The 15559-nt window shown below is 34.0% G+C and overlaps 1 protein-coding gene across 1 annotated transcript; it reads right to left on the reverse strand.

The window, feature by feature from the left end:
* Positions 1-13480: 13480 nt before the first annotated feature.
* Positions 13481-14371, reverse strand: LOC106478536 (neurogenin-1-like). Its single transcript, XM_013939085.2, has one exon. The coding sequence runs from the start codon at positions 14367-14369 to the stop codon at positions 13530-13532; it is 840 nt and encodes a 279-aa protein (XP_013794539.2). The 5' UTR covers positions 14370-14371; the 3' UTR covers positions 13481-13529.
* Between the last annotated feature and the right edge of the window lie 1188 nt (positions 14372-15559).

Raw genomic sequence — 15559 nt, forward strand, 5'->3', positions numbered from 1 at the left:
CAACAAATGGTGGGATTGACCATCACATTATAACGCCCCCACGGCTGACAGGGCGAGCATGTTTGGTGTGACAGGGATTCGAACTCGCGACCCACAGATTACGAGTCGAACGCCCTAACCACCTGGCCATGATTAAATAAAGAAATAATTACTTTGCAGTTGATGGCTTTAAATCTTCTACTCCAAAAACTCAGGTTTGGAAGAAATTATTTTTATATCTTTGTTTTCCTGCTTCAAATATTTCTGATATCTCGGTAACTTAAAACTAAATGCATATATACAATATTAAAATAATCATGGATAGTTTTGTTTGTTTATTTGAAGTTAAGCACAAAGCTACACAATGGGCTATCAGTGTTCTGGTCACCACGGGTATCGAAACCCGGTTTTTAGCGTTGTAAGTCCGCAGACATTCCGCTGTCTCACTGGGGGGTAATTATGAACAGTCATTGAACAATATACACGCGTATGTATGTGTGTGTGTGTAGATCGTGATTTTCCAGTTGTTAAAAAAAATTGCATATGTATAAAAGATGAAAGATAATTAGATAAAATCGTTTTATTAAAACAAATTCGATAATATGTTTTTATTAACTATAAATTTGTTTAAAGGAATAAGGATATTTTTTAACTTTTTAAAACATTATATCAAGGGCCGGAAGTGGTTCAGTGGTTAGCGAAGGCCCATTGTTGGTTTCTCGTTACCACGAAAATTTCGCCCAGCACTTTTGGGGCCGTGAGTGCGTTATAAGAATGATGGTCAAATACCACTATTCAATTTCAATAGTCCAACAGTCGGCGGCGATGCTATTGACTAGCTAGCTTTTTTCTGATCTATCAGTTCAAAATTATATGGACGGTCAGCGACTGTTAACTGCAATAGCTAATACTGAATTTGAAAAATGTTTTGCTGGAACTCATTCATATAAATAGGTACTCAGTATTTTAAAGAAATGTTTACGTAAAGCCATGTCATAATAAATCAATGTGCAATAGCTACATTATAGCCTACATATAGATATTTTATATGTAACTATATATTCCTACATGATTTCAAGTCTTTAGTTCTGATGTATTGTAAATGTTAACATTTGAAAAATAAAAAAACCACACTGAAGAACATAAAAAGCAAACTGAGCCAAAAAATATATGAATTGTTTAGTTTAAGTACAAAGCTGTAAAATGACTGCTGTTGATGCTATATTTATTGTAAAAATCGAACACCGATATTTAGCGTTTTAAATCCTTAAGCTTAATAGTCCAGTGGGTTAACGGTACGTTTTGTTTGTGGTTAAACATAAAGCTACGTAATGGGCTATATGTATTGCCCCCCCCTCACGGGTATCGAAACTGAACTTTTGGCGTGGTAAATTCAGAGAATTGCCAAAGTTTCCTTTTCTTTTTGAAGCCCTATGAATGTTGACCTCCTCTTACCCACTTGTAAAGTATAATAAGCAGCGTAACCTAAAGTATATTTAAATATATATATTTAATATTGTTTAAGTTCATGTTATATCCGACATGCTGTATTATCGCTTCTTGCATAAAACACACTTTTATTAGTTTTATATTGTAATATCGAACTAACGTTTATAATATTTAGTGAAACAAATGAGTAAGCTTCTTTAGCGGGATTTATTATGATTTACTTTTTATAATGTCCTATACAACCATTAGATGGAGCCACAAAGAATTGTCTTTTTAGGCATCGTAGGTAAAATACATACACAATTTCACACTTGATTAAAATTCTGTCTCGTTGGGGTTTGATTATCAAGGTCTTTTGATGAATTCATCACATTTTGTAAAAATGAAAGGAAAGGAAAGTGCCATATGTATTGTGAGGCTTACAATGCTGTAGTACTGGTGCCTTTCTTCCATTATAAAAATACCATAACATTGTCAGTTTGACCGTCTTTCACTAGGGGTAGATTTCAGAAGATATATTCGTGTTCTAGAATCCCCCCAGTAGCACTGCGGTATGTCTAGAAAACGGGTTTTGATACCCTTGGTGGGCAGAGCATAGATAGCCCCTGGTGTAGCTTTGTGCTTAACTTCAAACAAACTATTCTATAAAACTCTTACAACATTATATTACATTTTTATTTTTAATACAAACATCTTTCTTTCTCATTTTAATTTTTCTTTAGCGTTTTTCTTCGTGATGAAACCTCAATTCATAACAAATTAAGTTTTAAATATTTTACACGAAGGTTTGTTTTTGAATTTCGCGCAAAGCTACACGAGGGCTCTCTGCGCTAGCCGTCCCTAATTTAGTAGTGTAAGACAGCTAGTCATCACCACCCACCGCCAACTCTTGGGCTACTCTTTTACCAACGAATAGTAGTATTGACTGTCACATAATAACGCCCCCACGGCTGAAAGGGCGAGCATGTTTGGTGGGACGAGGATTCGAACCCGCGATCCTCAGATTGCGAGTCGAGCGCCTTATCCACCTGGCCATGCCGGGCCAGTTTACACAAAGGACTCTAAAACCTGAATTTATTTTACTTGATTCCAAAGAATCTAAAGATCGTTGATGTCTAAATAAAACATTTGAAACATATATATGTATATGAATATTAAAGTTAGTCTCAGTAAAAACTTCTTAGAAATAAAAAAAAGGGTCTTATTGATAAATGCTATACATAACACCTAATTCATCATCAATTAAAATTAATTGTTGAAATAACGAAAACTTTACCTTGGATTATTTAATAACAAGATGGTCGTATTTCAATTATTTCATACATCCTATCATTGTCAATCAAAAGATTTGTACATAAACAAATCCTAATTGCACAGATTTGGCGATATATAAAAGTTAGTGTTACATTTACTTACAAGAATTAATGCCAATCGACCAGTTTCAATATATTTTCTGTGTTGTCGGATGTTAAAAGCACAATACCGTTATTAAATTAATTATAGTTTTAATAGTATGTTCTCCTGAGAAGGAAATTATTCATGTTATTAATTGTTTTATACCTTTAATACTACATTATTCTGAAATTATTTACGCTGACAAGTCGAATCTGTCAGTCTCACGAAGTATGCCCGTATGAAAAACGTGGGACTAAGTTTAACATGCAAGTTGTAGACTTACTTACGTCACTTAAACACATTATGATCACTAGAAATAACCTGTGATATGTAGAAATAACTGAACACTTACTTGTAAATGAGCTTGGGTATATTAAATAGCGTCCTGTAGCCTGTGCCTGGCTTAGAAAGTTAAAAAATCAAACAACAAACTCGATGTTTCAACAACCAAAATTATGACTTCAGTGAAAAATCTGTTCATTCATTCGCAGTCGTGGCCTGGCAGCGAGTGTGTTCAACTGCAGATCAGTTGATCCAAAGTTCGAGCCACTGAACACGCTCCGCCCTTTCCTTTCAACTATGGGTACGTAATAGCTTCGATATTTGTTCCTGCTATTCTATTAAGAGTAACCGCATAATAGGCGTTGGGTATTGCAGACTCATTGCTCTTCTCCTGGTCAGTATGTTTAGATTAGGTATGATTATACCTGAATCTCGTAGGCTTTCTGACTTGGTCGTTTGCCCATGTACAGCACAAAGTTCCGCTTATGAATAAAACAGCGTAACAAGTTCTATTCGTTTCAAACTATTTTTTATTTACAGACCGCTAATCCCGATGAATATTACACAAGGTTGTTCCTTCTATTTATGACCAAAGAGAGGAGAATGAATGTCAAACTAAAACATTATTTTTGAGGATTATTATTTTCTAGCTTAAAAGCCCATCAAAAATGGAGGAAAACCACTGGAATCCAAAACTATTCCGTATAAAACTGGCTATACATAAAAGAAATAAATAAGAAATATAAAATTTACTTTCTCAGGAACATGGTACACACTGCTTCTGAATTCACGACATATAACTGAGCAAACATGTTACATATTGGTTTATATTGATTATTATTCTGAATCGCGTATTTTAAAGTATTTTCGACTTGCTTACCTAAGTAGGGTCTAACACTTGAGCAATTACCTGTGCTTAGCCTTTAATGCCCTCTAGACTGCATTCTGTTATCACACGTAAGCACCTCGGTGGCTTAGCGATAAGTAGGAAGGCTTATAACGCTAAAAATCGTGTTTCGATACCCAAGGCTGGCACAGCACAGATAATCCATTAATTACTAATAAATAATTACAGGAGTGTTTACTGCATATTACTGAATCCTTTAGCCAAATAATGTAATTAATTAGGGAAAATCATGCATGTTTTTTGGCTGTTCTATAACTTATTATTCATTATAAAAATTAGTTATATGCGCTATTTTGTACAGATTTGTTAAAAATAAATAAATAACTTGTATGGAGAAGCGTATATAGCTTCAACAGCTCCTTTGAGTGTGGTAAACGGTCAGGTTCACGATATCCTTTATTCTCGTTATTACATATGCAAACTTCTGTGCCTATACATTGTAATCTATTTTTCAAGCTTTCTTCCAAATATTTCCTCTGTCTTCTGGGGGGGGGGGGGGGGGTGAGACCCAGTTAGAGCTAGCTTGAAATCGGGAACGAACGGAAACTTTTGAGCATGCATATCGTAAATTTCACGGTATAGTCGAATTCAATGGAATATCCGGCTCGTCTTAAGAATAATTTCTGTGAAGAAATAAGGGGAAAAAAGGAGGAAGTGGAAGTGTTAACGGAAAAGTTTAGAAGGTTTAGACAAAGTTCACTATTAAGCAGAGCTTTGAAAATACGTGCACACTTCACGCCGTTACAAGTTTTTATATACATTTTTCTTCCTCTTCTAGCAGAATGTTTCAATAGAATATTTCTGCAGAGCAAAGAAAAATAAACATTGATGAAAAGATGGACGTTGATATACGAAACAGATTTTACTGTAGGCGAAACGTTGTGGTTGTTTTAATCAAAAATTATTATCATAAACTACTCCACTAATCACTAACCTATAACATTATACTACCATGCATATATTTTAAATATTATAATTAATAAGCCAAAATATAACTACCAGCTTATAAAACACTTTCTGAAATGGTTGTCAACATCGTCCGTCACAGTGGTGCCATCTTACTCAATCAATAAAAGTAAACATTTTCCTAAGTTTATTTATTATTTTTTGTACCCTAATACTTATTATATTGTGGGTTTTTATTTTAAAGTACCACTAGTTATACGTCGTAAAAACCTCACAGCTTCATTAAAGTGTTATAAAATAGGTAGGCATATTAGAAAGAAAGCATTTTAATATACGAATCATATTAGCGTTCTTTAAATGTGTACATGAATTGTCTTTATTGCACATGATAAAAACATAAAAGGCTCTAGGAACGAGAAGAGATTTTATATATACACACACACATCCTTTACAAGTGGCACATGCGATAATCAAGATTTATTCTTTCTTATCTGAAACACTGGTTTATTACGGAATGTTTGAATAAAGGAAATGTTTTAGAGACTGTAAAATGTGTTTTGTTTTTGTTAATAGTAAATATGACAAAGAAGGTTTCAGGCAGGAAGAGAATGTACGATGTAAAATGATAAATACTTAAAATTAGAAAAAATTAATGCTTAACACGGAGTAAATAAGTCATCAGGGTAAAGTACTTGAACATTGGGTTGTTTCTACATGTATTATAAGAAGTATCGAAGTGTTAACTGTATGAAATAGAATTGAAATAACGGAGTATCAAAGCATATTTGCAAATGAATATTACATTATTTCAAATACAATACCAATAACATAATGTAAACATATATTAACAACTGCGTATTACAGTATTTAATATGCATTACAAATAAAATAACATAATATTAAAACATAGGTGTAAATACATATTACGAGATTCCAGTTGTACTTTATGAGGTTTCACGTTCACATCACCTGGAATATCAACAAAACAATAGAATGTCAAACGTGGGTGCAAATACCTATTGCGATATCTCAAATCCATTACTAATAAAATAACAGGATATTAAAATATAGTGCAAATGCATATCGTGAGAGCTTAAGTGTGTTTTACGTCAATTTTCATAAATATAAGTTAAATGAAAAACACATAAACAACATAAACACGGACTTTTGTTTCTTCACGTTTTCTGAACATTTAAAGAATTGAGAAAAATACCTGTAATAGAACTTCTATTTTGAGTGACTTTAGGCTTAAAAACAAACAAACAACTGATTACAAGCATTGGTAAGTTATACACTCACAGTTGTTATATTAGGACAAATTCAACAAACAATTGATTATAAACATTGGTAAGTTATACACTCACAGTTGTTACATTAGGACAAATTATTTACTATCATTGTAGTCCGGCACGTTATAATAATATAATTAATGAAAATTAATTATTAGGTTATATTTACCAAACACAATATATAGTGACTAAACTCTTTATACGATCAACGTTTAAAATACACAACTTAAAACCTTTATTCTGAGACCGTCAACGGTCTCAAAGACAGACACTACTATTGTACGCTAATGTATCAACGCCATCCTCAGGAATATTGATATGTTGTGTAACCTATTTTTAATGTAAAGAAAGGCATACATTACAATTATATGGTCATTTTTTACAGTTTATATGGTCGACATCGTGATGCGACCCACAGTGCATGTGCGTGTATGTGTGTACTTTACGTAAACGTTTTAAAAAAGAAAACTAAATTAAAATATACATACTATGACACAGGTCAATGCCTGTATTTTTCTGTACGTGTGTAAATAAGTGATAAGACATTTTGCTTTTTTTTAATACAGATAGGAAGACTATTTTATTAAATTAACGAACAAGACTTAATGTGATTTGTGAAAGTGAAGTAACAATGTATATTTTTCACCAGGTGGGGAAAATTATCATTTATATATATATATCAATGATTTTATTTTGCTGGTTACTTAGACAATAATGTCTTAATAAAGCTCTATTCAGGATGACCCAGTATTTTGCAGATTCTAACAACAGTATCTCAGCACTTTCGCTGTACGTTCATTTAACATTTTGTGTGCACCTTCAAATACAAATTCATGGAGAAAGCATGTGGTAAAACACAAAGCTTGCTTTTACACAGCGAAATTCTAGGTACCTTATCTGAACACATTTTTATGATCTGAGTGTATGAATATTTTGCGTCGGAAAGCGACCAATTTTCAGTAGCATAACACTGCTTACGCAGTGCCAAACAATTCCAAAATGTAATTACGATAAAAGCAAAAGTTACACGGCGACTTTAGGTCGGCTGTGGCTTTGAAGTGACTTTTTGATTTTCGTATGTAAAAGCGTTTTAATTTAACTTACTCAACCGTACAATGGATAATATGTAGTTGTTGTTTTTGAAGTAATACACAAAGCTACACAATGGGCTATCTGTGCTCTACCCACCACGGGTATCGAAACCCGGATTCTAGCGTTGTAAGTCCGCAGACATACCGCTGTGCTACTGGGGGGCTGTACAATGGATATCCCTTTCTTTTTAACGATATTGGAAAACAATGGAATATGGATCAACTTGAAACATTAAGACAATCCAGAAAAAGACCTGCAACAAGTCTTATCTCAACCGTGGTGCGTAAAGTACGACGTTTTATAACAGGTGGGAATCCATAAACACAGAGAACAGTGCATGGGAAAAGCCATACATTCACATGATCCAGTCAATAGTATTCAACATAATCAAGAAGGATCTTCTTCTGAAAAAGCGTATAAAATTCGCTCAACCGTCGAATACCAAGCAGCTTCAGAATGAATCGGGTATTCATGCTCTTCCATATAAAGACATACCTGTCAACTGACCGGACGCAGTACCTACGAATACCTTTGCGATCGAACTGTTAAAATGGGCGTTGGGAAATTATCGTCCTTCTAAGGTAAATAAATTATAAAGAAAAAACATCAAGGGGGAGGAAGGATGTACTTTGTACATGACAGCCTTACGACGGCAATTTTTAAATACTGTGCTGCAGGGTTGTTGTCGAGGGACACGGTCGTCAGATAGAGCATGACCGGACATGGCGACAGGACTTTAATAACGTTATGTATTACAAGAGAAGTAACTTATTCAGTGTTTTATCATACTAGAAAACAATGTTTTTCTTCAGTATCTCAAATATATATGCGAAAAATTGACTCAAAAACATTACATTTCTATCACATATTATTCTATGAGACCGCATAAATATTTCTTTATTATTGGCTCATTCAGATGAAAATGATTTCGATAAGCAATGGTATTTTCATGTTGCCCCGGTACACTACTCGTTGTTAATGTTAAGTGAAAGACTTTTAACAGTATATAACAAAATAAGCTTTATAAATGCTAGCACGATTACAATATCATTAAGCTCCTTTTTTAAATTGATAAAATGTGGACTAGTGGTTGGAGTGATGGTCTATTAATAAAGATACGTCATTCGCTCTTTGGGAATATTTATGCATTATATGAGTGGCGTTCAAGTCTCACTACCTAATTAGTATAGCCCAAAAGTCAGCGGTTAGTCCTATTGACTAACTTCATTCAATCTAGTATATCAGTTCAAAATTAGGGATGGTTAGTGCAGACATCGAAAACAAATATTTCTCAATATTTCTGCAAAAACGTTATTTAGGTTAAAGTATGAAATATATTTGTTTAATTTTGCATAAATCCCTTAATTAGGTACTGTTTTAGGTACTGTATATCACGTTTCACCAGCTCAGCTAAATAAATGATAGACAGGGTTGTGCAAAATGGTAGCGTATAAACCAATCCTTTGTAAAAACATATCTATAGGATAGGAACTGACACTGTTCGAAATAGCACTACAGTTTTGAATCATAGTGTGAGAATTATTATTCAATACAAGTAAATACGTTTCATACTTCATGCTCAAAATAAAGGGAACCCGAATGATAAATGTAACTGCAAAGCTATAAGATCTCAAACTTTAAACTTTATTCTACTATGATAGAGTAGAGAGTTGTGTACTAAAAAACAAAACTTAAGTTTTTACATTGCCCTGAAGCCCATTTGTTGTTCCTTAATGCAATGAAAGAGTAAAAAGATGCGCACTAAAAATTATCATCGAGTTTAATATGAACATTAATGTTAACTATCGTGTTTAGACCAAAAAATCTACATTGTTTTTCCTTAATGCAATGAAAGAGTAAAAGGTTTCGCACTAAAAATTATAATATAGGTATGAAACTTAATGTTAACTATCGGTTTAGACCCAAAAATGCACATTGCACAAAACAATTAGAAAATAATTGAATTTATAAATCTTAGCCATAATAAGGCAAAATCTCGGATATATAATAATGTCACTCGCCCTTCAAGGTAATTTTTATGAATGATTTGATCCGTTGTATGATTTGAAATGTAAGTGATTGGTGATCTAGCTTGCGTTTGTAAATGGACACTTGATAGAGGTTGCTTCACATGTTCACATTCCTTAGCAATTCATTACACTATGGAGTATGATCATCACATGCAGGAAGAGCAGCCAATCACTGAATATTTCGTGATCAAAATTAGATGTTGATAAGATCCTGAGATATTCTTGAATACTATTTTGAACAAAACACTTTTAGCCTCTTGACTCACTCGAGGGGCTAATCGATACACATTTCCCAGAAACACCCCATACGTACTTGATGAAATTCAATTGTGATGAGCATGTATGCAACTCCATCGGTCGAATTCTCTCTTATTCTAGAATGTTGAAAGTTTAGTATGGTCGGGGCAGGTGTTATCATCTATCTACGTCAGTATGAAGGAGCACAAGGCTCATAATGTGATCCCTTTAATGCGTAGCATACATGGTTTCATTCCACGAAATGTATGTTCAGTATGCCGCTGCAGAGTGAATACGACTATTCTGTACCACGAGCATTGATCATTCTACTGAAGTATTCTTAGTAATACTGCAGGTGAGACATTTTTTACATTACTTAATGCGCCTTACTGAGCGTTTAGCATATAGACTGCTCTTTTGAGGTCTGTTTCTGGGATTTTGTACATAGCTGAGTCCAATAACGGCTGCGAATATTTGATTCGGTCTCAGAACAGGTATCGATGGGTGCTGCAAGCTAGTATCGACAGATAGCAGAAATATTTTTGAGTTGTAGATGATGATTGCCTTGTCTAAGTGTCACAGCAATCAACGTTGTTTTGAAAGTGGTTCCACATTCTACTAGTTACATACTGGAGATTTTGTGAAATTCAGTTATAAAAATTGGTCATTCAGTATATAGTACAGACCGAATTACCAATCATTTGCATTTCAGATCACATGATTAATCACCCTATGCCTCATTTGCATATTTTATAACAGTGGCTTTACTTTGTCACAGGTATAATATTAAAAATTCCGATTCTTTTTTAGTTGTATTTTGTGTCTTTTATAGTGAAGTTCTTGAACAAATCCGGAAAGTTGTTATTAACCGTTCTTAGTCTGATACTTCTTAATAGAGAGCTTAGTAAAGGTATGACTTATTATTATTACATAACTTAATGGATGGTGTAAACTCAAGAAAAAACGGTTAAAGTAGAAAGTTATGAAGAATATAGCATACATTGATGATATTATACCTGAGCCAACTTCAGAAGAAACGTCGCATTCATAACGTGTTATTTACACATCAGGATGCTACCAAATCCAACAAACTATGGTTTCTAGGTGAGACAAAACAAATATTCATGCATTGTATAAAAACACACACATATATATACTTGTTGAAGAGGTAAAATTCAGAGTATACGACATACGAACCTGTACTGATATTTTTTGCTTGTAAAACTCTTAGTTAGTATTTTGACCAAAATAAACAACCTGTAAATAGCATTTCAAAGAAACATTAACTGATAGTGTAATAATGTAGAAACATCTTAAAAGATAGGCTACAAATGTCATGTTTATCTCCATATAAATGATGCTATATTTTAATAAGTTCAGGAAGTTGGTTGAAAAATTAAACATGAACGTACACCACCCGAGATAAAACCGTTTACTTTTGAACATGATTGTATGTTATCATTCATTACACAAAAAGAACCCGAAAATAAGTTTCTATTTTATTTTATTTTCGAATTTACATAAAAATTTGCTATTCTCTCAATAGCAACTTTTCTACAAGTCATACAAGATGTGAAATGTAGTTATAAAAATGAGTGGATAACAAAGATTGGCAAACGATGCAGATATAATGTAATTAGATATCGTAGGTATGTCCAATGAATTTAGTAATTTGTATAGGTCTAGAAAAATACTAAGTATTCGTATCCTATTTCTGTTTTATTGCTATGCGTATAGAGGAAGAGCATAGTCATAGTCACATGGGTATTCATAAAACCTCCCTATTTAGTTTTTAAAAAAATTGTTGGAAGTTCTAGAAACGGTACAGTTCTTTGTTAAGGCTTGAGTGTATATTCATACACTTAACTGTCATTATGGTTTCTGTTGGAATTTAAAAGGAAAACAACAAATATTTGTAGGTTGGAGTAATGTTGTTGAAAAGTTTGTTCAATTTAGTCTCTTTTCTTTTTTCAAGTGTTAAGGTTATGCATAGTAGTTGTTTAAAAAGTGCTTTATAGGACACAAGAAAAGATGTCAAATCAATACAGAGGAGTTGGGCGGCGTCAGGGGAAAGGTTTTCTCTTAATTTGAAACCTTACCTCTTATCCTATCAGACAAAAGAACACCAGATGACGCCACATAGATCCAGGTCGAGAACTCCATCTGCAGTTTGTTCCCACCAAATGGAAAAGAAAGGCAAAGCCGAAGCTAAGAGAGTTTAAGTGGTACACTCTACTGTATGTGACTGCGAAGTCAGAGGCCCTTCCTGGGAAAACAGGAAAAAATAGCCAACCGAATAGAACGGAACCGAACACCTGATTTTTAGAAAATCCTAAACGATATGCAAGCACTCTGAGTAGTTCTAGCGAGCATAGTATACTTCCGGTGCATTTTCCAAAGGGCGATCGTTCTTGACACACGGGAGCCTTTTTCACCGGGGAGTTAATCGTTCTTTTTGGCATCCATGTGAAACGCTGAAAAGACGTGTCATTTACCGTAGGACAACGAGTAGAACAGCAGCGGAATTTCTGAGCGTAATCTGTAGCTCTATATGTATGCTTGATTTACTCAGCTCTATAACGGCCAACGTTGCGTCTAGAAGAAAATCACACTTCACTCACCTGCATAATATTAAATATCCTTGAAAACAACGATAGCGTAACTGTTTTTATCATCACGTTAAATAATAGTTGGTTAAAGTTACGATTACAAAAAAAAACATCTTAGTTTAGCTTTATGAAAAGTATATCACTCACTCTGAATGTTGTTTTATCTTTTATCCTTTACGTGTATTTAACGATTTCTGATATTTTGAGATAAGTAAACCGCTCATTTAATAGAAAGTAAATGGATTTTGATACTGGCTTTTGGAGAAAAAAATCATTTGAGACGAGCATGCTGTAAACCCCCAAAACATATCAGTTTTATTAAAGAAGTATTTTCAGATGGGAAAAACTTTGCAATTTCTATCCAAATAAAATATGCTTTATTGAAATTGCTCTACTCAATGACTTAAATACGTATATCAACAAACACAAAATAAGAACGTGGTGACGAGCTATGCCTTGGTGTAGCCGGCATGGAGTTGTCGATTGTTTGTTTATCTTCTCTGCGGTAGGTAGATGGGTATAGTGTAGCTAACCTCTTGTATAGTTTGCACTTTCAAAAATCTCAAAGTTTCATTTTTAACAACATGAATTGTTTCCCCCTTCTTGTGAGTTTATACGTTCGAATGATGTAGTTTCAAGGCATTAAGATATAGAATTATTTGTAACTAATAATTATAACCCATCAGTTATTTAAAAAAAAATTGAACATTTTGACTTAACGAAAAATCGGAGTGGTTATTCGAGCTCAGTCCCTTGGATACATTTTTTCATGATATATTAATATTCAGTTGTTTAAGAAATGTTATGGGTTCATTTTCAGGTGCAAGTTATGTAACTATCTTTTAGAACACTAAATAAATTAAAAACCTCTTAGTAACAAAGGAGAAGAAGACTTTAATTGTAGAAATTTATTTCAAAATATGTATACCATGAAAGACAGCGGTAGCGACAATTTAATATTTGTGATGCGGCTGTGCAATAGGAATAAAAACGTGACTAAATGTTGTTCTTAATCTTTACATTTAAATTTGACTTACATAAAAACAACTATAAAAAAGAACTGTTTAGTTTGTATCAGAAATCATTTCTAACTTATTGAACATTATTACAGAACTGACACATGTTCCTGGTCATCTACATCAACAATGAATGAATAAAATAAATTTATTTACTAGGATTTGCTTTTCAAGTTATGGCATAAATTAAAATGTTTCAACGAATATATATCACACTATCTTCGTACGAATCCTCTATTATGTTCTTATCATAAATCATTTTTCCATGAAATACTTAGGCTGCCAACAATAAGACTTGCAAGTTATGAACTCAAATAACTATCAACTCATTTATGGTTCTACAGATTTTCATAAGTGAACAAAACTGAATCTGATTCAGAACTATTATAATCTACAACGTCCAACTCAGCACACGGTAAAGGTCGAGAACACGGGGACGGCAAAGTTATTGTATTAGTATTCCACACGGGACGACTACACGACACGGACAGAGGACTGTAGTAATAGCCGGAACCGAATTGTAGGGCACTCGATGGAGCGGAAGGAAAATCTGAGACCGGACCCATTGCACGTTCTTGTCCGTGTCCAGGCAAAACAGCAGATGTTTCAACCAGTGAAGCTGTCGAATTATACAGAGTTTCACTATCTATATGGTCAACCCGATCTTTAGAGTCCAACATCTTTAGGCTTTCAGAAAGAGCCCAAATATAGTTGTGAGCTAAACGTAAAGTTTCAATCTTTGTCAATTTTGTATCATCGGGAAATGTCGGGAGCACTCGGCGGAGACGATCCAACGCGTGGTTCAAATTATGCATTCGATTTCTTTCTCTGTCATTGGCCTTCAGTCGTCGTGTTTTCTTAATCTTTACCATGCGATTTGGACTGCGTACTCGGGCCTTAGATTTAGTGTATCGTTTTCTCTTTTCTTTAGGTTTGATGTTGACATTACCAGTTGTTATCGAAACATCATCGTTATTTGCGTCAAACTGACGAATAATGTCTTCTGTATTTATTGTTTCACCGCACACTTTAGTTTCAGGCTTTTGTTTATGATCGTTGGGAAAGTCAAACTCACCAGCGAACTCCTCATTATCAGAATCTTCTTCGTCGTCCCATTCGGAGAATGTGGCGTTCTGCGGAGAACACACCCTCATGGCCGCCGTCAACTGAGAAGTCATCAGAGGATCAGCGAGCAGCGGCTGTTGTAGATGAAAAGAACCGGAGAAGATACTAGTTTCGGCGGCGACATGAAGACTAGTAGTGGGAGGCTGGACGTAAGGAACACCGGGAGGTTCTCGATGCGTCTCCGCCGTCATGGTCTACAGAATCATCCACCTGTGAAAGCGAAGGTAGATATAAACTACAGGCGTCATACACTTAGATTCACAATGATATGAATAGATGTAGAATTGCACAAGTGTATTAGAAGGCGCAACTTTTACGGCAAAACAAAGTTTTGAGGTTTTATGTAAGAAAAGGAAAAGTTAACGATGAAATACGATCATAACGAGTTCTTGCAATACACACACACACACACATATATATATAAACTCGAATTCTAAGGTCTAAGTTAGATACTGATTATATGCTTTAAGGGACTCGTTTTTACTAAACAGTAGCTCAAGAAAGCGCATACACTTATAATACACATTTTATATACAACCACTGTAAACATTAAACATGTCTCATTATTGGAAAGGAAAGAAAGATATTGTAAAAAAAACAGCTCTTGAAGCATTTATTTCGATGCGAAGTTTACACGAAAGTGTGCACGTATTATTAGCTTTGTGAAGTACTGCTGTAATCTAAAAGTGCTTTGTTTTCCAACATATATATAATGCTCTGAAATTTATTTTCCTTAAAATTATCTCAAGCTATTAAAAATGGTTTTATAAAACTCATTTCCGTTAAAAGATTATATCAACTATCTATATACGAATGTTCGAGTTGTAAACTAAAGTACATGGGATCGACAGCCACAAGAACGAACCAATATTATATCTAAACTTCAGAAGTGTAAGCCAATACAAATAGCAAAACGCATACCGAACTGTAGCGACAGACCATCGACCAACAAGCACTTCAAGATCCTTTTCAGAGCAAAGAATGTTAGAAACCTACGCACTCTTGAAACCACCACAATAAAACTAAATAAAGCAGCGATCAATAATCAGGAAAAAGCGCTTCCATTTTGCTTAGACTGTAAATGAGACTTTTTGCGGGTTTTTTAAGTCATTAGTCATATCAGCAAGTTAGTCTTCAAAACCTTTATATTTCGTTTTAAAATCAAAATCAAAAGATATCTAACTCGTCACTTATTATCTTGTTAAATCAGATTGCTGCCTTTTAATGAGAATAGTTTTTAAAG

Source organism: Limulus polyphemus, unplaced genomic scaffold (genome assembly GCF_000517525.1).
Source record: "Limulus polyphemus unplaced genomic scaffold, Limulus_polyphemus-2.1.2 Scaffold222, whole genome shotgun sequence".
NCBI lineage: Eukaryota > Metazoa > Arthropoda > Merostomata > Xiphosura > Limulidae > Limulus > Limulus polyphemus.

Excerpts from the sequence above, each read along its gene's own strand:
- LOC106478536 (XM_013939085.2), bottom strand. The coding sequence starts at position 14,369 with ATGACTTCTCAGTTGACGGCGGCCATGAGGGTGTGTTCTCCGCAGAAC.